We start from the raw sequence: 24,295 nt of genomic DNA, 5'->3' as shown, positions 1-24,295 counted from the left end.
GGCCAAATCTAGCTTCTATGTCAACAAGACATATAACTTCCTTGCAAGAATAGAATGTCTGACAGAGACACTGCCAGAGAAAGAGGCAATGGGAAGACTGGCCACACACTGAATTCTCCATTGAATTCACTGTACAACATCTCATGGAGGCAGAAGGGCGAGTGTGTGACTGTGTGCGCACAGGTGTGTGACTGTGTGTGCACAGGTGCATGCACTTTAGTGCGCTACACAACGTCTTCTCTTCACAGGCTGATGTTTTGAAAGATGTCCTTCAAAACTCGAGCAGCAATGATCTCTTGCTCCCTGTATTGCTCTCAACTGTTGCAATGTTCTACATTAGTACTGTATTATTTCTGTAATTAGAAAAAGCTAAAACTAAAAACTCCCTCTGCTATTGTGGCAATGCTGATGCAGTGGCTGCCTATGATGAGTGAAGCTGGGTGGCTGGTCTGTTTGGTTTTGTCACCTGAAGGAGTTTAAGGTACTTGAATGGTAGGTATGCTCTGACCCAGGTCAAGGATGTCCGTCTTCTTGAGGACTTTACTGAAGGAGCTGACAGGTGATGGGCAGAGTTCTCAGTCTCTTGGAGGAGAGGGTAGTTTTCCATACTATTCTTCAGTGAGCAGACAGAAAGTAAGCCTTTGGTGATCTAATTTTTTTTTTAAAAAATACAAACCTCAACTATGATCTGTCTATACTTCGGCTGGTCAATGTTTCCCAGCATATCTTCAACAAGGAGAGAAAAATTCATCTCATACATGGTCATATCCGACAAAGTTGGTTGCTGAAAAAGAAGAAAAACTCCACATTAACATGCTGAGTGTTACCCTCTGTGTCTCATTTAATAGAGGAATTTCATTTTCTGATCAATAATCTTTCCAGTTTCTATAAAACCAGAGAGAGCATTTTCACCTCTGTGATTAGGTTTTATATATGTCAAACTACTGAAGCCAGCCAGGTGACTATTGTGATAAAGTAAGCTTCCCTCGTTTAGTAGTTATCTTCATTACATTAATAATTTTAGGGGAAAGGACTGTATTAAAAGTTCATTCCATATATAAAAGTAACAGCTAAAAACTGAGACAATGAACAGAGTACATACTGCATTCAGAATTTACGAGGGGCTACGCTTGCTGTTGACTTTAAGATCTAAGTCATTGCTATTGCATTTGTATCACTTTTCTGTTAATCTTTCCCAAGCAACCAGCAGAAAAATACTACAAATAAGCAAAAATTATATGCAGAAATGGCAGGAAACAGAAAAAAAAAGGCAAAACTAAAAGAACCTTTCTCTTCGCCTTTTGTTTAAGACAAAAAAACAGCCTTTTATTCACTGTAGAACAGTCAATCCCATCTCAATCAAGGAAGGCATGGAGACCATGATGCCCAACTGTGACTGTCAAGTTGGTTGGATTAAGCACACACAGTACTAATGAGACACAACTTTGCTTGTGTCTGTAAGGATGTTTCTAGAAAAGTGTGAGCAAAGAAGACCTACCCTAAATGTAGGAGGCTCGAGCTAGATCTGAATAAAAGGGAAAAGGCCTATTGTGCACAGGCATTCCTCTCTCCCTGCTTCTCAGTTACCACCTTGAACCCAATTGTTCCCACTGTCATTTTTCCCATGCCAGGATGGACTGTATTCCTCTGAACCATGTGCTACAATAAACCCTTCTTTCTGTGTTGCTTTGTGAGAGGTATTTGGTAACAATGATGAGAAACGTAAATATAATTGCGAGTAGCCCTCAAGGACAGGAGAGGAGACTCCTCACGGTGGGCCTGAGGGCCAGAAGGCAGACAAGGACAGAAGAGTTATTTAAGAGATGCAGAGAGAACAGGACACACTTGTTTTTGTTTCAGTGACTTACGGTGAACTTAGTCAGGACCTTAAAACAAAGTACATCTATTTGCTACTTAGAATAGTCTTGAGGGAGCTCTTGCTTGTCTTCTTGACACAAGGTGACAGAAATGTGTTTGGTCTGTAATAGTGTCTTTATCCAATATTTAGTACAACTATTGTATTCTACACTCAATATAACCCAACATATTGTTACATGTAGTCCTTGACTTGGGAAACCTGAAGCCTGGCTGCCAAGACAGTTGCCTATTGCAAATGTTTAGATGTCTAACAATAGGGTTAATGTGGTCACAGAAGGAAAGAAAGACTCTTTTTGGGGGGTTTCATATTAACATCTTATTAGAACAGCCTCGCTCCTAAGCATTGATGATAATCACAGAGAAGAGAGATAGAGTTTGCATTTTTTCCAGTCTTCTGAAAGGACTTAACGTATAGATGGTCGGTGAAGGGGAAAAAAGAATGTTCTAAGACCTAAAGCAATAGATACCAATAAACAATACAGAACAAGAAAGAAATTAATGAAATGGAGAGTAAAGAGCAATACATAGAGCTGCCATCTCTAACAACCAATGATATTGAAGCAGTAATGTCTCCAGCACAGGAATGGACAGACTCAATGACTAATTCTCCCAAACCCTTAAAGAAGACCCAATGCTAGCGTTTTATAAAATACACTTTTCTATTTTCAAATTTGTTCTAGGAAACTAGCATTACCCTTATAGCAAAACTAAAGATACAACAAAAATATATTAAAAACTGTCATAACACTTACAGCAAAATTGTTAAAACTACAAATGGTTTTGTTAAACAAGACTCAGAAAGATAAATCCTGAATAATTAAAAGTGGAATAAAACAGGAATAAGGGGGGATGAGGAGAGGGGAGAAAGATGTAAGAGCCAGGGAAGCAGAGGGGGTAATATAGCCCATGTACTGAAAAGCAGAAGGTGGAAGGAGAGGGAAGCATCCAGGGGCACGGCTGAGTGTATGAGGGAGCACAGCTGAGGAGAGGAACTAAGAACAAAGTATAACAATGCATGCCCCAAGATGTTGTGAAGAAACCATTACGTGGTATAGTAACCTAAAAACAAAACAGGAAAAGACACAGAAAATGAAACCATGACACCTGCAGGGAAATAGAACAAAGAAGAATGAGTATGTTAAGGCTGACTTAGACCTCATGTGTGTATGTGTGTGATTGCATGCACTCTCACCCATAATGAAACTAGAAAATGGATCATGAGAGGGGAGAAAGAAATCCTAAACAAGTGTGGAAATGGAGGGTGTGATAGATTACATGTGGCATAAGAGTAGAAGAGGAGTCTACTTGGGAGAAGGAAGGGAAGGGAATTAGCTAGAGAGAGCAGAGGGCATGGAAGAGGGCAGTAAGGGAAGGAAATGAATTCAAAGTATACTGACACATATGCATGAAAATCTAATATTGAAACTCATAACTCAGTATCCTACCTTAAATTTTTATTAAAAAAATAAAGGTTTACACAGAATTGTTATCAGAATTAAATGGCACTTGAGGAGTTTATAAAATCAAACAATAATGTATGTGTATGTATATATGTATATATACATAATGTATAATTATCTATCTATCTATCTATCTATCTATCTATCTATATCAAAGCAAAGAGAGGCTAGTAAATGTAGCTGAGGCTATCAGAGAATCAAATGGAGTCTGGTAGGGTACTTTAGCCTTCTGGTAGGTAGTTGGTAGGGTAAGGGTTGGGGATGAACTGAGACAAGTGTCAACAGGTACTAACAGGTGTCCACAGTGCACTGCCCATGCTGACAGGGATGAGGCCTAGGGGAAGCATGAGGGCCAACAGGAAGAGATAATGTTATGGTTTTCAGGAGGTAGGTTGGCTGGAGCAGTAGCTGCTACAGGGCATCTGAAGAAGGCTAGAGTATCCATACAGGCCACTAAGTTAACTGTGAGTACTAAGAAGAACATTGTTTTAAACTTCTGAATCAGTTTTTGAGTATGAAATAGACCTGTGACATAATCCTAACTTTGAATGGCTAAGAGGGTTTTGATGGAGAGCTTGCAGCAGATCCTTAGACACCTCCTTCTGAGGAAAAGGACAGCACCAATTTCTGTGAGCTGCTCTACAGATGCTTCTCTGCTGACATAAGCAAAATACATACGGGTACATCTGAGACTATTTGTTTTTTCATATAAAGAGCTACCTTAAAATTGATGTAAAGTTTCAATACTAGAAGCAGATATAGTATTCTATTTCTGCCTTTGTGTAAGCAGACCAAGTTGAATACTAGGACTAAATAAATGATAATCACATCAAAGAAGCAGGCTAATTTATACCATCCACACCAGTTCACCTGCACCATTAATAAGTCACAAAACAAGGAACCCGAAAGTCACCACTTCTTATCACAGAGCTTCCCATGATCCACACATCACAGGCCACTTTGCATTGCTAGGCTGGATTTATGCATGATTTTCAAGGCATCTTTGATGTTTGTGAGGCCCTAGCACCAACCCATCACTGCTCAGTGGTGAAGTACCACTACTTGAGGTAAAGTTAATATAATCTGTGGGTTAGTTTTGGTCAACTTGGCACAGCCAGGGTAATTTGGGTTGAGGGAACATCAACTGAGGAATTGCCTCCATCAGATTGGTCTGTAGGTAAGAAGTCTGTGTGTGTGTGTGTGCGTGGTGTGCGTGGGTATTTTCCTGAGCAATATTTGATGTGGCGGGGCCCAGCTCACTGCAGGCAGTGCCACCCCTAGGCTGGTATTCCTGAGTTATGTATGAAGCAGGCTGAGCCACCCATGGGGAACAAGGCAGTAAGCATCACTCCTCTGTGTTTCTGTTTCAGTTCCTGCCTCCAGGTTCCTGCCTTGAGCTCCTGCCTTGACTTCCCTTCATGATGGATCATAAACTGAAGACCCTTTGGTTATGGTGTTTATCACAGCAATAGAAGGCAAATTAGTACATGAAAAAAGCCCTAGATTCACAAATAAGTGAACAGAGCTAGAACAGCTTGCTCAATAAGAGGTTTTATCATGTGGTATCCAGAGAGGGTTCTGGAAGCATTGTAAATACGCCAATACAAGGACATAGATACAACTTCTCAGCAATTATACATTTGGTAAAGCTTTTTCTGTCTACATGGACACTGAAATTTGGAAATAAAATAAACATGGGCTGGATAAAAAACAATTCTAAAACAAATGGCAACTCATTTTCTGGCATTTTATCCTGTCTTGAACCCCAGCTTTGAACATTCTTAGAACACAGGGAAGAAGAAAAGTTGTCAGTAGTGCAAAGGGAAAAAGCATCCCTCCCCTCGCCTTGGTCCTTTCTCCCAACGTAAGTGTACTTTACCTGTGGCAAGTGCTTCCCAGCTACAACGATACCATTAGGTGTGCGTTCCAGGATCTGCCACACTCGGTCATAGAATTCCGGGGGTGTTCTATTCAATGACCCATCAATCTGACGTCTATTCAACCAACATCTGTAGACCAAAGGAAAAGTCTTAGCATTGAAGATCAAGTTTGTTACTGGAAAGAGCAGGGTTAAGTGTGCCAACAGAGTGAGCAAGAGTGAGAAGTCTGTAGTGGTGTGTATATGCATGTTTAGAGGGGTGAAGGCAGGCAGACTGATGTCAGCAGGCTGAATGATGTTCTCAAGAAAGCTACGAATTGGTTACTACACCATTAGATGGCTTTCCCATATCAGAACCGGTACAACCAATCTCAGTTATTTTATATTGTTCTCACATTAATAAAGTGTAAGCATTAGAAAGCCATGGAAATCCTATAGCTTGATTATATCTATAGCTCCTTCCCAGAGTGGGCTCAACAAACTGGGAAGAAATGAATAAGCCAATGTTCAGAAAAGTATTATACACACACACACACACACACACACACACACACATATATATATATATATATATATATATATATATATAAAACCTTATTTTTAAATCTTACAAAAGCTGGTTATTTAAATAAGGCTGAAGTGTCCATCCAAAAAAAAAAAAAAAAACTAGACATAAAACTTTCATTGTCAACCAGATATTGAATCTTACTTATTAGAGTTATGGCCAGAACCACAATAATAAACCTAAATTCTAGATTAGATATTACCCTAATATACCATCCACAGTTGCTAAAGGTACAGAACTTGTTTTATTTTTAAAAATCACACAGTGACACAATATAATTTTGCAAAAGCTGAAAACTGTATATGTTTGTCTGTCTGTCTCTGTGTCTGTTTCCACTTGGTACTTAAAAAGACAGACTGAAAAGCACAATTAACATATGCGGAGCATGTCAGGACCAAGCGACAATGCCCTAAGCAGGAACATGCTATGCAGAGGAAGCAGGTAAAGACACTTGTCTTTGCGGTAGAGAACGAGTGCATTCTGGTACACTTAGTAATTAAGAAGGATCTTTTCTGGATGGAGCTCTGCCAGCAGACTCAAACACACACCACTGCCTTCAGCCTTTGCTAAAAGGCCAAGGAGATACCTTGCTGTTGTTGTTGTTGTTTTGGTAAATGAATTCCCTCTGCATTAATTTTTATCCATATCCCTTAAATGTGACAACAACACAAATACATTTCAGAGCTCTAAGAGGTTATGGATAGCATTATAAAGGGAGTATTTGCTTAGAACATAAAAATAATATAAAAATATAATAGAGCTGGGAAATTATTTTAGATTATTATTATTATCATTATTATTAATCTGTATGGGTGTCTTCCTGTATATATGCCTGTGTACTATGTGCATGCCTGGTGCTTGCGGAAGCCAGAAGAGGGCACTGGATCCCCTGAAACTGGAGTCACAGGTGGCTGAGCTACCATACAGGTGCTGGGAATTGAAGTCATCACTGAATCATTTTTCCAAGTGTACTTAAAACTTTGTCATTTTATTTTGAAAAACTTTACACTTAGAGAAACCACAATATAATGCAAATTTCTTATGCCCTCTTCGATCATGTCCTCTTCCACTTTTACCATCCTATATAACCACAGCTTAACTATTGACACCAACAAATCAAAATAACTTTAATTTCTTTTACTCTCCAATTAAGGATGGCATATGTCATTTAGTTTCTATGTCCTGGAGGCTCCGTGAATCTGTGGTATTTCCTCACTTTTCTTCTTCCTTCCTTCCTCCCTCCCTCCCTCCTTTCTTTCCCTCCCTCCTTTCTTTCCTTCCTTCCTTCCTTCCTTCCTTCCTTCCTTCCTTCCTTCCTTCCTTCCTTTCTCCTCCTCTTCCTTCTTTTCTTCTGCTTTTCCTCCTCCTCCTTCTTCCTATTTATTAAGTTTTCATATCTTAGTAACATCTACTGTTTCATAGGATTTTTCTCGGTTTGGGTTTTATGGTAGTTTCTTGTTTTTTAAATAAATGCACTTTTGCCAAGAAAATTCAGCAGTGATATGTTGTCAGTATCTATGGTACATGAAATTAAAGTCTTATTACTATTGATGCTAAGCTTCATCGTTTGGGTGATGGGAGTCTGAAAGGTTTGTCCACCACAGCACAATTACTTGTTTTTCCTCAGCTGTTAGTAATTATGTTGAGCAGAAACACCCAGCTACGGTGCCAGCTTTGCCCCCACGCTGCTTCTAACAGAGGTTCTTGCTGGCAGCCTCGGCTGCCCTCGCTGTGGTCGCTTTCTGCTCCCACCATCCGATCTGTACTGACTAGACTCTGCCTTAAGCACAAGCCCCTTCTCTCCCAGTCACTGATCGCTATCAGCATGGACTCTCTTTATAATCTATTACTAGTATTTGTGTATTTCTTCTACATGAATGAGCAGGCACATACTTGGGGAAAAAAAAAAAAAAACAAAACCAAAACCTCATCTCAGTTGGAGTCCCAGGGGCCTGTTCCAGTTTCTCCAGTGTCCACACCTCTGTCACATTTTGAGACTTGTGTGGTTTTTCTTTTTTTTTTTTCCTTTCTGGCACAAAGATGCTCCTGGTTTTCCTTTGCATTTTTTTCCTTTTCTTTTCTTTTCCTTTCTTTTTCTTTCCTGCCTTCCTCTAGAGCTGATTCTTTTGTTACAGTGTTTAGAATGCAACGATTTCGGGTTTGCTCATTATTATGGCAGTTTCACTGCTCCTGGGACATCTCAGTAGACAGATGTAGAAAACATGGATGCATATGCACAGGCACAGATTCATGTTCATTTCTCTATCTATCAATGGAAAACCATGACTTCATATTGGCTTAGCCTTTTCAATCAGCTCCCTTCTTTTCCTTAACAATGAGAAATCTGCTTTTTAGTCATAATACATTTATTCAATCTTACTGGAGACATGAAGTTCAGCTTAGATTGCTAATGAATATACACTGGTGAGAAACATGCTTTCACTAGAGACGGCATTTATGTGTGGTTGGTGTCTCTAACGGGCATGCATTAAACAGGGACTTTGCCTTTCCCACCCTCCCCAGTGTAGTGGTACTCATTTGTGTGAGCTGGCTTCAGCTGTTGGTTTCCACTCCACTCTGGACTCTTCTACATATAGACGTGTTTTATTACGTTACTTAATACTGCATGTATTCAACACTCCCACTATTTATGAGTTGGGAGCATGTGACACCCACTACTTAGGAGGAGGCATTCCATACACTGCAGCCACCTTGGGGAAGGCTTGCTCTGTGCCCAACTCTGTTATTCTGTATCTATCATTCACCATTTCCCATTCGTTTTTATCCTCTCTGAACAGCATACATCATATTCGTTTCTGATTTATTCCTCCTGGATTTTCTCTACACAAGTGAATAAATACATTTAAAAAATAAGAATTCCATATAATAGACATTACTTTGCACGTTACTGTTTCATTTGATGATATAGCTTAGAAAGAATTCCCTTCTTCAAAGGTACACAGTACTCTGTTATGTGGGCACATCACATTTAGGTTATAGAAATACCACAAATGTTCGATTACAAGCAGTAATTTAGTCAGTGTTCTTCTGCACGCACATTTTCATGTTGTTGGAAACATATTTTTAAAGTAGATTACTAAAAGGACCTGGCCAAAAGTAAAGAGTTCTGAGATATCAAATCCCACCAGGAAGAGCCGTACCCCTCAGGTATATATGCAATCCTTTCTTCCCACAGCCTTGGCAAATGATCCAGGGCTTGAGGCTGGAAGACACAAGTGTCTGACCTGGATCTTGGCATGGAGATCTTGAGGCACAGTGGCCACAAAAAGTTTAGATTCAGGCAAGGTAATACATGCCTTTAATCCCAGGAGACTGAAGTAAGGAGATCTCTAAATTCAAGGTCAGCCTGGGACAAAGCAAGTCTCAGATCCAGGCGTGGTGGTATATACCTTTAATCTGGGCCACACCTTCTACTGGAGGCCTACATAAGGACATGAGAAGAAGGAAGATTCAGTCTTCTTCCTGTGCTTGCACTTACTTGCCAGGACATTTGTTAGAACCTACTTCTATAGAAGACCAGCTCAAACAACTAGCCTCATGGAACTGAGCAACTTCCCAGCCCCAGCTGCCCATTGTTGGGTTAGCTGGACTACAGACTCTAAGTCATCACAATAAATTCCCTCAATATAGAGAGACATCCCATAAGTTCTGTGACTCTAGAGAACCCTGACTAATGAAATGCCCATGCACAGCTCTAATTGAATATTAATATGAACATCCAAAGGGCACTTTTAATGAAATGCTCAGATTGTTCATGCTCCCTTCCAGTCTCCTCTTGGTTTGGGTGGTTGGTTATCTTTCAGTTCTTAAGAACGCTGGGATACTACGTTTTCAGAAAATGCATTGGTCCAGGTTCCTGGTTTGCTTTTGACATTATCTTTGCCATGAAAAAGGTTATTTAAAATCTGATAGGCTTTATTAGTTGTTCCTTATCTTATCTTCGGTTGAATCATACTTAAGGCCTTTCCCACTCCAAGGTTAAAAAGAAATTTATCAATGTTTTCTATGTCCCATGTTTTACATGCAGATCTCTAATGTATATGGAATTGGTTCTTGTGTGTCATGATGAGTGTTTGATTTTTTACCTTTTGCAAATAGCAATCTAGTTGTCGAAAGTATTTATCTTAAAAGCCCATTCTTGACCCAGTGACTTGGGATGGCAATATTATCACGTAGCAAATTCCTCATGTGTATTTACTGAGAGTTCATCTCTGGACTCTCTTTTCTCTCTGATGGCCTCTCTGTTAATGCACCACTCTGTTTTAGTCATAGAAGCCATGTAGCATGCTCTAAAACCACTGGGGAAAGTTTTCCTTTTGTTTGTCAGTTCTCTCATGTTAGTTTTTCCTCAAGAATCTCAGTATAAACTTGTCTGGCTCCAGAAGACATCGCTTGGGATGTCATTGGGATGCTGCTACATTTACAACTGACATTTGATAATGTTAACTGTTCTATAACAGGGATATGTGTAAGGCACATATTTGTAATTATATATATATGCATGCACATACATATATAACTTCATCATCTTGGGGATGCTAGACAGAAATACACTAAATAAGTTCCTATGTAATATATATGTGTGTTATAAACACATACATGCATACACACACATATATACACATGGATACACTTTTATAGACAACCTCTCTTGACGATTCCAGTTAGATTCTCCTACATATATAACTTTGTTATCCTAGGGATACTAGATCCAAATACACTAAATAAGTACTTGCCTAAATAATTACACTACTCAGTGCTCATCCTGGCATTAAAAAAAAAAAACAATTTAAATTCAAGGCAATCCACAACCCCTTGCTTTGTTGTTCTCTCTCCTGAGTGAAGTATATGGGAGGGTTTAGCTGATGCTTACTCTACAGAGACAGCGTCAGGCAGCATATCTACATAATGGTACCAAACCTGATTTCTTCCGCCTAAGTGTTGGGAGGAAATGCCACATACTATAAAGTTCCATAAAGGAAATTTAGTCAAAATTGTATGAAATGTTATATATTATATAGAATAATAAAAATGGGAAAGTGCTATAAACTATTCCTGGAGGAAGAACTCAAATCAACACAGACGCATACATCCGGACATTTCAACTTGTGACGTCATTGCTGTCTACAAGTGGGAAGGCGGCCTTGTGTTCTGCTGAATCTCCCTCTGGCCTGGTACTCACTATATAGCTCAGACACCTTTTTATCTCAGCCTCGAAAGTGCTGGGATTGTCGGTGTAAGCCACCATGTCTGACTTCTGAACTTTCTTATTAATATTGTACTAAGGTCTTATCCATATCAGGTTAAAAAAAAAAGCAGATGTTTCTGTTTGCTGAGTGTCCTACAGGTGACGAAAGGGTCTGCTTACCTTCCACTCTGTTGAGGCTGGAGAATGTCTAGCAGCAGCTGCTTCACTTCACTGGGCGAGAGCTGGTACAAGTCCACGGCTGGCTTATCCCCGCCACGGACCTGCAGTTCATACTCCATGGCGTGGATGATCCACCTGAAGCAAAAGCAAAGATCTCCTCAACCACCTCATGCCTCGGCAACGCCCTTCACAGGACTGATATATCCAGGGTGAAATGAAGAAAAGGTCATTTAAATTTCCTCCATCCAGACTGAAACCTGATCAGAATCTCAAGGCTGCTCTTGAACAGGTAGTTAGTTATAAAACACAGTAAAAGCTAAATACATAAGAGTTTTTTTTTTCCAGGTCAGATTCACTACTGCTGCATAATAGTATATGTATGCATATATATATATATATATATATATATATATATATATATATATATATATATGCAGCTATAGTATATACTATAGCTGCTATAAGACACTCTAAGATCAAATGGCACATGAATGGTGAGTCTTGAGAGAGGGGCTGAGATGTGCTATCACACACGCTTCCTTCCTGGAAATGACAAGGATGATGATGATTCTAAAAAATGTCTTTTTACCTCCTAAGTTACTGACTTGGGGCTGGTCAGAACCATAGGTGCCCATGCTTGAAATACAAGGGCAGTTAGCTGCAAGTTAACTACAGTGGTGGGTTAGAGAAGGGTTGCTGCAGCTAGACAGAGGACTGCCTTTCCCTGGATATACTCCCTGGAAGAACAACCCATCAGGCTACTGTATATACAGAGGTGAAAATATAAGGCAGATACAGTCAGAAAATTCAAGCCTTTTTTTTTTTTTTTTTTTTTTTTTTTGGCCAGAGATGGTTTGCAAAACAATAGTCATGCTCCCTCTTGGGAAAACTTTAATGTCTCAGTGCAAAAGATGGGAGAAAAACCTCAGAGCAGCCCAGGTGAGCTGACCAGAGGTAGAGTCAGCAAGGCACAGGCCCCTTTGTTCTGGGCCGGGTCAAAGGCCACAGATTAAGAAGTCTCAGTGACTTCCAATCTCTGTGGTCTCAGATGGAGACCTCAGTTCTCCCCTCTCCTACTGTGGTTATTTCTGGATGTCAGGGGTTTCAGGACATGTTTTAAAATGCTCAGCTTGAGAGAAACAGGACTGCTTGTTTGGACCTCCCACCCCTCAACCCTGCCCCATGGACAAGCATGGTATGACGAAGAGATGGTTGAATTTTAAGAGCAGGGCCTTAGAGTGCGCTTTCTGGTCACAGGGAGATGTCCACGATGGGACCTTCCCCTTTCTGCTTACGCTCTTGAGTGCCAGGGGTTGGCTCTGCCAGGTGATGCTGCCATGCTGTGCTGCTCACCTTAGGCCTAACAGCAATGGAGTCAACTGACCATGGACAAAAATCTCCAACGCTAAAACAACTTTTGTCTTTGTAAGTTGATTCTATCAAACATTTTGTTACAGTAATAGTAACCCACTTACACAAGGCCAGGATATTAAACATATATTAAAAACTGTTACAAGGTTTCATTGTATCCACCCCAACTGTTCCCAGGCATCCCTAGCAACATTCCCATCCCCACTGAAGTCCATTCCACGTTTTCCCTGAAACCTAATATGGTAAGTGCTGCCTGTGGCACTGCCAGCAGATCCCACTGTTCAGGGCTTGAGTGTAGCTGCACTGAGATCCCTGTCAGACCCACAAGGGGGCGTTTCACAGCTGCCTCCCCACCCTCCAGCTCCTGCTTTCTTTCTCCCCCTCTTCCTTGATGCCCAAAGCCTTTTGATATTTCTTTAAATCAGCTGAAAACTGAAATAAGCTTATGTTTCCAGCAAAAAGTAGAATTTCTTGACATGTTCACCTCCTGTGCTAGAGACTATTTTTGCCCAAATGGTATACAAACACAGCAGTCACAAGAACACAGTTATTTTTGGATGCTTTGATGTTAAAATTCCATATAAAATTCGTTGTTACAAACATTTTGGTTAATAAAAAACAGTACTCAATGGACCTTCCCTTTAAATAAAAATCTTGATAGGTTTAGCTGAAAGTTGCTTATAATTCCACTTTATTTCCCTCTCATTTTAATGCTACATTTTATATGTGTAGTAACTTAGAGTAACGACCTATTATTGAGCCATGCAGTGGAAAATCTGTACTCTGGTCACTTAGAAAGCCAATGGAGTGAAAAGAAACATGGAGTGGAAGGCTCTCTTCTAGACTACGGGACTGCAGAGATGTACTACTATGTGTGGAAGTAAGAAGCCACTTGGGGGCTAGATATTGGATATTTGGAGGTGTTCACTTGTTATTATGATAATGGCACTGTGATCCAAACATCATGCTAGCTGAGCAGCAGCACACAACAGTACTTCTGGTGCTTAGAAGGTGGAGGCAGGAGGATCCTGACTGAGGAAAGTCTGGGCTATATGGTAAGACCATGCCTCAAACCAAATCAAACCCCAAACTATCCACTATGTCAACAATGACAACAAAATCAGAGTGTCCCTCTTTTTAATTTTCCTTTTCCTTTTTCTCCAACATAGATTTTTTTTTTTTATTGATTATTTGGGAATTTCACATCATGCACTGCAATCACACTCATTTCCTAGTTCTCCAAGGTACAAGTGGATATCTGTGGTGTGGACTGCCATTAAGGTCATATGGATGCCTGAGGCCTGTGTTGATGTCTGTAATCTGTGAAGGAAACCGCTCCCAAGTCTAATTTATATTGTCCACATACTCACTGGAGCATGGTCAAATTCCCAGTAGCTAGCCCCTTGAAGAAAACTGAGTCTTTCCCCACCTGTATCCCAGCTAGAAGTCATCAACTGTGGAGAGCTACACTTTAGCATTCTTACCATGATCTTTTAGACTTCTCGTTGATGGTTTCCTGTCTAGGCTATTACTTTTTTGGGGTATTGGAAATAGGAGTTGCCATAGAAGCCTTCTGAGATCCTTTTTTTTTTTTTTAATCAGTTGTGAATCTGCAGTCACAGATACCAAAAGTAGCTTCCTTACCCTTTACAGTCAATGGGAATGTGGATCATGGACTTCCTCATGGTCTCTAAGTACCATGGACCTCTGTGTGTTCTCTGGTGGAGAACATAGACATCAACATAGCCCTTAGCAGCACCACAGGCAAGGGACATCAACATGGTCTCTGGGCCAACATGGGTCACAGACACCCATATGGTCCCCGGTGGCAGCCTGACCCATTGACATCAACATGGACTCAGGTGGCAGCACAGCCTCCAGACATCAACATGGTTTCAGGTGTCAATGCAGACCACAAGCATCCACATAGCCTTTGATTGGCAACACATAGCTACAGCCCCCCCCGCCCCCCAGCTACAGTAGGACCACAGACCCAGACATGGCCCTTGGTGGCAGCATGAACCAAAGACATCAACATGGCATAGGTCACTCACATCAACATGGCTACTGGAGGCAGCATGACCCATGGATATCAATGAGGCTTCAGGTGGCTCAACAGACCACAAAGATCTGAGTGCCTTCAGTTGTAGCATGGATCACAAACATCAACATAGCCCTGGCTGCAGCAGGACTATGGACCCCAACACAGCCTTCAGTGCAGTACAGGCCACTCATAGCAACATGGTTTCTGGGAGCAGTCTGGACCATCAACACTATTATGGCCTCCCGCAGTATCACAGATTACAGACATCAACATAGGCCTCAGGCATCCATATGACTTTAGTGGCAGTCCAGACCACAGATATCCACTTGTACCTTGGGTTTCAATGTGGCCTGGGGCAGTGGGCTATGGATTCCAACATAGCCTTCAGGGGCAACATGGACCATAGAGGTCTTTCTGGGATGTCTAATCTAGAAAATAAACATTTCTTCCTCTCAGACATGTGTTGGATGGTAAAACCATGCCAGGAAGTTTGGTAAGGTAGAGCATGTTGAGATCCAGAGACTCAATGGGCACACACCTGGGGCTTAAGGTGACTCCCAGCTCCCTGCCAGACTCCTGTTCTGGAACATGTGCCATACTCCTCGTATAAAGAAATGCTTCCTATCGTCACATAGGTATAAATCAGAGTTCTCCATGCTAATGAGGTACACAGAGGGGTACTTAGCCCGGAGAGGTTAGCCAATAAGCTTCCCTTCCCAGATATTCCTCTCTGTACAAGGTATTTAATCTCAGGTCTACCCTAAGAAATGGGTATGATACATTATGCATCCATTTGCCTCTCTGCACTCCCAGCCACAACTGTCACCAAGTCTGCCTCCACCAAACTAAGGACAATCACCCATGGGACAAGCCAGAACTCCCCCCGCCCGCCACGCCCAACCCCCTTCCTCCCACTGCCCTGGGCTAGATGCTGTCCCCAGCCTGTCGGCCCCCAACTCCGTTCTCAGCTCTTCCATGACTCCCAGCAGTGCCTGGAGCCCAAGAGTCTGAGAACCCCACAGCCCAGCCTTGTCGCAGGCCCAGGGACCCCTGAACCAGCTCAGGCTTTCCCACATCTCAGATTGTGTTTTCCCACCCCTGGAGCAGTGTCTTGGCACTTCCTTCCAGTCCAGCAGCCACCCAGAGAGCCTCCCTAAGAGGCCAGGGCAGAGCTGATGTGGACTCACAGACATGCTGTTGCTACCCAGAGCATGTTGGTGACCATGCAGCTGGGCAGCTTGTTTGGGGGCTGAGTCTATGCAAGCTGTTGCACACCACCCTGTCAGCAATGACATGTTCCCCATCCACTGCAGGCCCCTCTCTCTCACGCCTGACACTACCTGTGTCTGTAGTTCCTGCTCTCTCCACTGCTCATTCACTGCCCCACTCCTTCATCTTTTCCACCTCTCCATCACATTCGTTTGTCACAGCTGCACTGCAAACTACAGTGTGTCACACAGGGGACACACACACACACACACACTACTCAAACAGCTCAACATACAAATATTCATTACAATGAGTTGTTGGTCTGGTTCAAGGTTTCTTGTTTCTGAAGCACCGTAAAGAGAGCACCATTGCTGAGACACTGCCAAGACTCCTCTCGGATATCCTGTTGTCACCCATAGTCAGGGTGATGTTTGTAGCTAGGTAGGGTGACTGGGAGCTGTCTCCTGGCTGCCACAGACTTTCTTTGTACTTAGAACCTGTGGACAGTTCTGGTGCCCACACCTTCTGTCTCCCAGCAGGGCAAGCAGTGTGGGCTGTAGCTGCAGCAGCTCCACGCTGGGGACTGGCCGCTGGGCCCAGGGCCAGTCCCACTCAGTACTGACCTGGTTCTCCAGAAGCCCCACACTGTTGCACATCTCCCTGTCTTTGGTACCAGCCACCTCATGGCTCATGTCTGCAGCCTGCTGGCTGAGATTTAGCAGCAAAGGGTATAGATATGTCATTCTCTGTCACTTCCTTTCTAATTTCATGAGTCATTTTTTCTACCGCGTCACCCTTTGGAGCCTCCATGGGTCTCTCAGATTCCTCAGATTCCTTTGTCCTCTCCCCCTCCCCTTCCCCTCTCATCTGAGGTTGGCATTGAACTCGTGGGGATCCTTCTGCCTCGCTGTTACATGCACTTGGAAGACAGGTGTGAGCTACAAACCTTTTCTAAAAGATCGCACCTACTCTCTAAGATACTCAGGAATGAAAGTCCACACACACAGAACCTGCTTTATGCCTCTGACCTAACAGACTATTACAGCATGACAGATGTGATGCCGGCCACATGCACATGCTAGGAGGCACACTGGATTTTATTCAGCTACAAAGTCAAATGAAATCTGACATTCTGAGGAAAACTGATAGTGCCGGGAGATACAGCAAGCAAAGTAGGCTCAGGCCCAGAGAGGCCAATGTAACATGATGATTCTCATCTGCAGATTCTGCCTCTGAACTCCGAGACTAGCATGTTCAATTCAAGTACATGTAGAGGCCAGGGAGCCTGGAAGGGCCACTAGAGCGGAAGCCTTAAGGGAAGGGAACATAGGACACACAGAATATGGAAGTAGTTGGGGAAGGGAGAGATGAGGTCTGGGGAGAGGGCAGAGAGAAGGCAGCAAGGAAGGGTTAACCAAAACTAAGCATGCATGAAAATGCCCTTATGTACGCCTATCATTTTAGAGGTAAGCTGGTTAAAAGAATACTGTTTAAAAAGTTTAAGCAGAAGCACCCTGAATGGGTAGGTACTGCTCTTCCCAGAAGCCACAGGCTACTAAATGAAAACCCCAGTGGTGGCTGAGGCTTTCCTCCATACAAGTTGCTGGTATCCAGGGTTTTGGATACCCTGGAGGCTTCCAAAATAACACAGGCACACAGGCTACTACTGTCACTGTGCCTGGTTGCCCACTCGAGCTAGGTGGTAGGACACAGTTGCTGAAGACACTTCAGTTGCAGGGCAGAGCAGAGAGAAGTCACGCTGGGACTGAGCTCCAAGTCTCCAATGCGCTGGCTGGATTTTATGATACCTGGGGTGCTGTGGGGGCTTCTGGGGAAGAAGAGGCACCAACAGTCCCTACACCGTTGTGGCCTTCGTGGCCACACCACTAATCTGCCAAGCAAGATGTACCCACTGATGCTGTGGCATGACTACTGAGAGAGTTGTGGCAAGCCACTTTGGGCTTCTTCCTGAGGAGAGCCATGCCTGCTACTGTAAACCTGGTCTAGAGCCCACAGCGGCGCAGATCACAACCCTCAGGGAGAACTTAACTTCTTAACAGAAGGAGTTTGAGTTGATCTAAGAGCTGGAGGGTGGGGAGGAGTGCTATGGAAGGCTGTTTTCCAGGTACGGTGACACAGCTGTTGTAATGATGAACTTACTGTAGGCAACATGGTTTCCTGTACAAGACCCACACAAGACTGGGCCTGTCAGTATTTTATCCCAACTGGGAGAGCAGCTCAGGAGGCCCCATCCCTCCTGAGGGACTACTGACAGTTAGTGGGTGCTAGGTTGTACCTTTTCTCTTTTCTTTTCTTTTCTTTTCTTTTCTTTTCTTTTCTTTTCTTTTCTTTTCTTTTCTTTTCTTTTCTTTCCTTTCCTTTCCTTTCCTTTTCTTTTCCTTTTCTTTTCTCTCCTCTTCTTTTCCTTCCCTCTTTCTTTCTTCCTTCCTTTCTTTTTTCCTTCCTTTCCTTTTCTTTCTTTTTTGAGACAGGGTCTCACTATGTAGACCAGGCTAGCCTCAAATTCAGAGACCTGACTGCTTCAGCCAGATTTGCCTCTGAATGTCGGTATTAAAGGTGTGCAAAACCATACTAGCAAGGGGTATGTCACTTTCTTCAGTCTTTGCTGTTGCTAAGTTGCCCATGATTCAGCAAATCTCCCACCAATGCTCAGAGAGGCACCCTAACTAAACCAGTAGAGGAAGAGAAGGAGGAGGAGGAAGAGGAAGACATGAAAGTGGAACTGAGGCTGGTCAAGAAGATGTCAGCAGGAGGGATGGGGCTGAAAGAATGTATGGCTGTAGGAGGGGAAGTGACCAAAATCCATCATACACATGTGTGAAACTGTCAAAGAACCAACAATAAGTAAGTTGTAAAAACACAGCTCCAGTTACAGAGGGCAGAACCAACCCCATCCTGTACCCATTGTGCCCCACTGCAGAGCTCCTTTCAAATGGGGACATAACTATTTCTCATCTAACATACTACACTGAAGAATAAATACGGCCATATATATTTAAAAAGGTCCTTTCAAAGTCTAGAGAATTACAAAAATGTTAGTAAAAGCTAATTTTCTTATATCATGAAACTTTTGCAAAGACCAAAATAAAAACAAAAGAGCACCTTACGTATAAAGTACTAAAGAAGGTGTTGGAGACTCAGAGAAAGCAGACTTGGTGACAAGCAGAAAATGTCCTGTGATCTAGACCTAGTGTGATAATCATATGCCAACAGAAGAGATAAGATCAAAGGAGCTTAGTAAAAAAGAGAAAACCAAAACACACACCCAGGACTACAATCCTTCAAAAGTCCACTGGACAACTCTCACTTCTCACCTTCGTTCCGATTACCAAGGTCACAAACTTGATGTGACAACTCCAACATAAAAGCATTTAATTCCCGAAATGAGGGAAAGAGGGAGGAAAAAAAGAAGAGAAAGGAAGAATTGTGGGAGGTCAGGAGAATGATGGCTAGCTACCTTAGACCAAAGTCCAATGAACAAGAGTGAGAGACACTCAGTTTCCCAGTGAGCAAAGGAAAAAGTGGTGGATACACACGAGTAACTGAGCCCAGGCTGGGGCTGGAGGATACATTGTCCCCTCAGGACAGCTGGAGGGGTACCCCAGAATATTCAGCTAACACGCCCCCCCCACCCTGAAAACGTTTGAGATGAGGTTAGCAAGAACACCGTGTTGTATGTCAGCATTTTATTTAATAGCATGCCCTCATCAAGGAGGGTGAGAGGATAGAAGTCAAGTAACTGACACCACTCAAGACATCCAGCTGACACTTGATGAGAACACAAGCCATAAATAATAGTCCTGATCCTGGGCAAGAAATGATTTTCAGAATTATTTTCACATTACTTCAAGAGAATAAAGACTGCTATTTGTAGTTAATATTAACAACTCAATAAGTGACTGTCCTATAACCAGCTCTTCACTAAGCTGTAATACTACACTTTCCAAATTCCTGTCTTCAAGCCCTGGCCCATGGGAGAGCGTCTGAAGCAGGGCCTTTGGAAGGTACGAGGGTAAGCCGAGGTCACGGTAACCTTAGTGCGAGAGCAGCTGTCCACAGGGACGACTCTCCACCACAGCCAAATCAGAGGATACCAGGACCTTAAACTTGCAGACGGTGAGAAAATAAAGTTCAATTATTTAAGTTGGTTATCTATGAGATTTTACTATGGCAGCCCGAGATGTCTGAGACACCATATAACAGGAAGTGGAAAGCTGCAAGGGAGGACTTTCGTCTGATAAACATTAACACAGAAAATGTGAGAGTTTGATGAGACAACTGAACTTGGAGTTCCGAAACTAGAGCACTGTGCCTCACCCCCTTTTCTCCAGAGCTAATCAACAGAATAGAGGAGAGACAGATGAGCACACTTCACTTCCTCGTCTCCCATCAAAGGCTCTTCAAAACTGTGATTCTGGAAAGTGCCAACACGATGCTAATGAACTTGTCGTCATCACCAACTCTTCAGTATTGTCACGGCAATGCTAAAGTCTGTACCTCTAACACCCATGACCTTCTCTGAGTACTAAATATACATATCTATATCTATGTCCATATCTACATGCATACATCTGAACACAACAGATCTATAAAGGCCATCTAGGGCATCAAAGACAGGATTCATCTGGGTCATAGTTGCTCACAGAGGCCAAAGCAACATTAAAGGCAGAGCTGAGGAAGGCCTGATAGCACACCTTCCCAAGGGGTTTCTCCTATTAAAGTCTGACTGACAGGCCTACAGAAGAAGGCAGTTGATTGCAGGTCTTTACAGTAATGGCCTGTCAGGAACTTGATCTATTTCAACATGAAAGCTGGCACACAGATCAATAATGAGACAGCAAATCAAATCATTACAAGGCTAGGATAGCACCCCTGTAGCAGGCTGACTGCTCAGTGAAGTTGAAGACACTGCACTGGCAGGATTAGCCTTGGAGAGAAGAGAAGACACTGTGCTGCAGGTTTAGAGAGCTGCTGGAGCAATGTGTGATGCAAATCAAGAAACCTTGAAAAAGACTCAGGAAGGTTAAAGCACAGATAAAAGTGTAGGCAGCATGTGGGAATTGAGATGTACTGTGATTGTGCTTAAAGCACAAGCATTCAGCCTAGCCAAGTGAATGCTGGCATTTCAAGAAGAATGTGACAAAAATCTGAACAGTCAATGTTTGATCGTGATTAGCACTAAAAGGAAATAGTAATTGAAAAAAATCCGTATAAGAAAGAATACCCATGCTGGCATCGTGTAAAGAAGCAAGCAAACAAACAAACAAGTACGTTCTCTAAATCTCCCAACTTAAAAAAAAAACACAATAAGTGAGTGTCTTAGAAGCAGTGATAGGTTCAACAATTTATAAAGAATTTGGCCTTTAAAAACCATATTGAATAATTAAAAATGTTCCATGGACTGATTCAAGGCAACCCTTTATAAAGAAACATACTGAGTATATGTTTGCTCCTGCCAATAATAAAGGTGTGTGTACAAGGGGCAGTGGGGTTGCCTTAAGGACCTTAGTAAAAACTTACTAAGCATGAGGTAAATGTAATAAGGACACGTGAAAAGAGACAAAACTGTGTAACTGCAGTCCCGGGGAGGTAAAGTCACTACCAGGATGATTGATTAAAGGTAAAGTCACCGCCAGGCTGACTGACTAAGGCTTCCTCACATGGCAGTTAGACTCTGAAGATCCAGAGCCACAGGACCTTGCGTTATTTATTCACTGTCCACAGCTCTCCCTGACTTAACAGCCCTCTTTAGCAACCATTCTTTTTGTTGTTTTTGTTTTGAGAACAGGGCCTCACTGTGCATCTCTGGCTGGCCTGGAACTCACAGAGATCTTCCTGCCTTTGACTCCTGTGGGCTGAGACTAAAGGAAAGCACCACCACACTCAGCTTTGGCATCCATTCTTGACAGACCAATAGCTTCCACCAATCCATGAACTAAGAGTATCATCAGCTGCCGCCTGCCACCTACAGTAGAGTGTTCCAAGCCTTGCTGTCAACCTGTCTACTTTGTGCCTGTCCTCTAGGTCTAGACGGGAGAAGCCTTGTGCTCTCACTGGAGACATGTACCCTGGAAGAGGAGTCCTTTTGGGCTGTATTTGGAACTATATAGATTTATGACTTTGTTTTGTTCTAAAGAAAGCTAATACACTTCCTCCCATGGTGCTGTTCCAGGCAACCTGAACCCATTTTCCTAGATCACAGTCATACTTATTGTGGCTTAGAATAAACTCTTACTTGTTTTGAGGTTGAGAGCTGTGTTGTGCCTTATTTATAGTCTTTTCCTCTTCTGAGGGGGTTTCCAAGGTCCACAGACTGAATACTGCTTGAAGCCTATACCTATCTACTACAGAAATCGCATTCTAAAACCTGTGTATGAACGCCATGAACAATAACCGTGGGCACAGGGTGGGGGGAGGCTTCAGGATTTGACATACGTTTCATAAGATTTAATTAGGAAACGGGAGGTGAAATCATGCTAAATAAAAGCAGATAACCGTGTTGGGGTTCTGAGTTTCTGTATGTAATACTTTGGGGATCATTCCCGTGGACCCTAAAAGAGGACCAGTCTAGACTAAAACGGATGGCTCTTCCAGGATGTGTCTCCATCAAGAGCTAGGTCAAGTGAACCGATGTGTACAATGCGTTTGAGGTAGAGACATTTGGGGATGTTTTGCCTTTGGACTCTCAGGATTTGTGGTACCCAAAAGGAATTCCCCAGAGGAACCCGTTTTCTAAATGTCACAAGGAGAGTACCTCACGTATCAAATGTTAACCATGATGCTTCAAACTATACTCACACTCTTTTTCCAGAGTAAGCAGACAAAATCATGACTCTGAGGAATGAATCTACACTAGCTTCCAATCCTGAATCTTGATTCTAGGACCATGGGCACTATTAATTTCACTATTTCTGCTGGCTTGTCTGTAAGCTGGAGGTTTTCAAATGTTCTCTTATCTATCCCAGGGGCTCTATCTAGTATGCGGTGTTCTGTTCTCTAAGAACAAGGCAAAGTAACATATGTGTCCAAGTCAGTCTCATGACATGGCCGCAGACCTAGGACTAAGGTTCAAGTCTTCCTGCACGACATTGAGTTGCTATTTAGAGAGGTGAAGTAGATGGTAGGAGCAGCCTGAGTGCAGGGAATGTAGGGGTTCCTTAGGAGAGATGAATAGCGACTCTCTACTTATCTGTCCCCCATCATTTCCCTGTGCTGACTTACTAAATGGCCCCATAGGTCCAGTGTGGATCCACTAAGCAGGAATTTGGGCATCTACCCTATGTGTACAGAGAAAAAGATAAAGGGTGGTTTCCTGAAAATTATTGCTTCAAACTGCAAATAGTGACCTTGAAAGTATGATCAGGTAAGTCATTTATAAGCTCTTCTTGACTAAGCCAGACTGATCTATCAACAAGTAGAAAGATGTATACTTTACAGCTTCTTAATGTGTGGGTAACAAGATGAAACTCTCCACGTTAGAAGTAATTTCCAGTATTACAAGGAGTGAAAAGCTTGCTCTTAGATCTTCAACTGTTCAAAGCACCTTACTCTATCTCCTAGAGTATAGAGGAGACTTAGAACTAGTTTCAAATCATACCATTTCTTGTCACATATCAAGTAAAGGTATAAAATCCCATTTTGTATGTTTCCTTATAACCTTGGACATTCTTAATTTATAGCTTCAGGATAGTGTGAAATTAACATGAGTTTAATGGCAACCATACTTCAAATTTTGAATTTTGATGGTTGTCTGGACTAGTGATGTGTAAAATCAAACTTTCTCATGGTTCTGGGTAGCCGTGGTGAACTACAGGTCCCAGCCAATGACAGAATCACAGGCAAAGAATGGATAACTTACAATGTACTCATAGCTTGTGGTGCATACTCATGGTTTGCAGTGTGCACACTCACGGCATGCAGTGTTCACTCATAGCTTACAGTGCATACACATGGCTCACAGTGATCACTTATGGTTTATAGTGCACACTCATGATTTACAGTGTGCACTCCTAGCTTTCAATGTACACCATGGCTTACAGTGCACACTCCTGTCTTATAGTGTACACCATGGCTTACAGTGCACACTCACAGCTTGCAGTGCACACTCACGGCATGCAGTGCTCACTTATAGCTTACAGTGCATACACATGGCTTATAGTGTGCACTTATGGTTTATAGTGCCCACTCATGATTTACAGTGTAGACTCCTGGCTTACAGTGTCCACTCCTGGCTTGTAGTATACACTATGGCTTACAGTGTGCACTCCTGGCTTACAGTGTGCACTCCTGGCTTGTAGTGTACACTATAGCTTACAGTGTGCACTCCTGGCTTACAGTGTGCACTCCTGGCTTACAATGTGCACTCCTGGCTTACAGTGTGCACTCCTGGCTTGTAGTGTACACTATGGCTTACAGTGTGCACTCCTGGCTTACAGTGTGCACACCTGGCTTGTAGTGTACACTATGGCTTACAGTGTGC

The 24,295-nt window shown here is 42.5% G+C and overlaps 1 protein-coding gene across 6 annotated transcripts in view; it reads right to left on the bottom strand.

The window, feature by feature from the left end:
• The window catches only part of Phkb (phosphorylase kinase regulatory subunit beta), a 188,190-nt gene that overhangs the window by 6,675 nt on the left and 157,220 nt on the right, over positions 1-24,295 (bottom strand). For all 6 annotated transcript variants that reach the window (XM_029480583.1, XM_021169806.2, XM_021169805.2 and 3 more), the window contains 3 exons: positions 11,172-11,306; positions 5,218-5,347; positions 677-784 (listed from right to left, as the gene is read on the bottom strand). In XM_029480583.1, coding sequence (XP_029336443.1) covers positions 677-784; positions 5,218-5,347; positions 11,172-11,306 — 373 coding nt within the window. The remainder of the gene's footprint in view (positions 1-676; positions 785-5,217; positions 5,348-11,171; positions 11,307-24,295) is intronic.

Source organism: Mus caroli, chromosome 8, assembly GCF_900094665.2.
Source record: "Mus caroli chromosome 8, CAROLI_EIJ_v1.1, whole genome shotgun sequence".
Classification (NCBI taxonomy): domain Eukaryota; kingdom Metazoa; phylum Chordata; class Mammalia; order Rodentia; family Muridae; genus Mus; species Mus caroli.
Note: the sequence above shows the minus strand (reverse complement) of the source record. Positions and strands in the feature narration are given on the sequence as shown.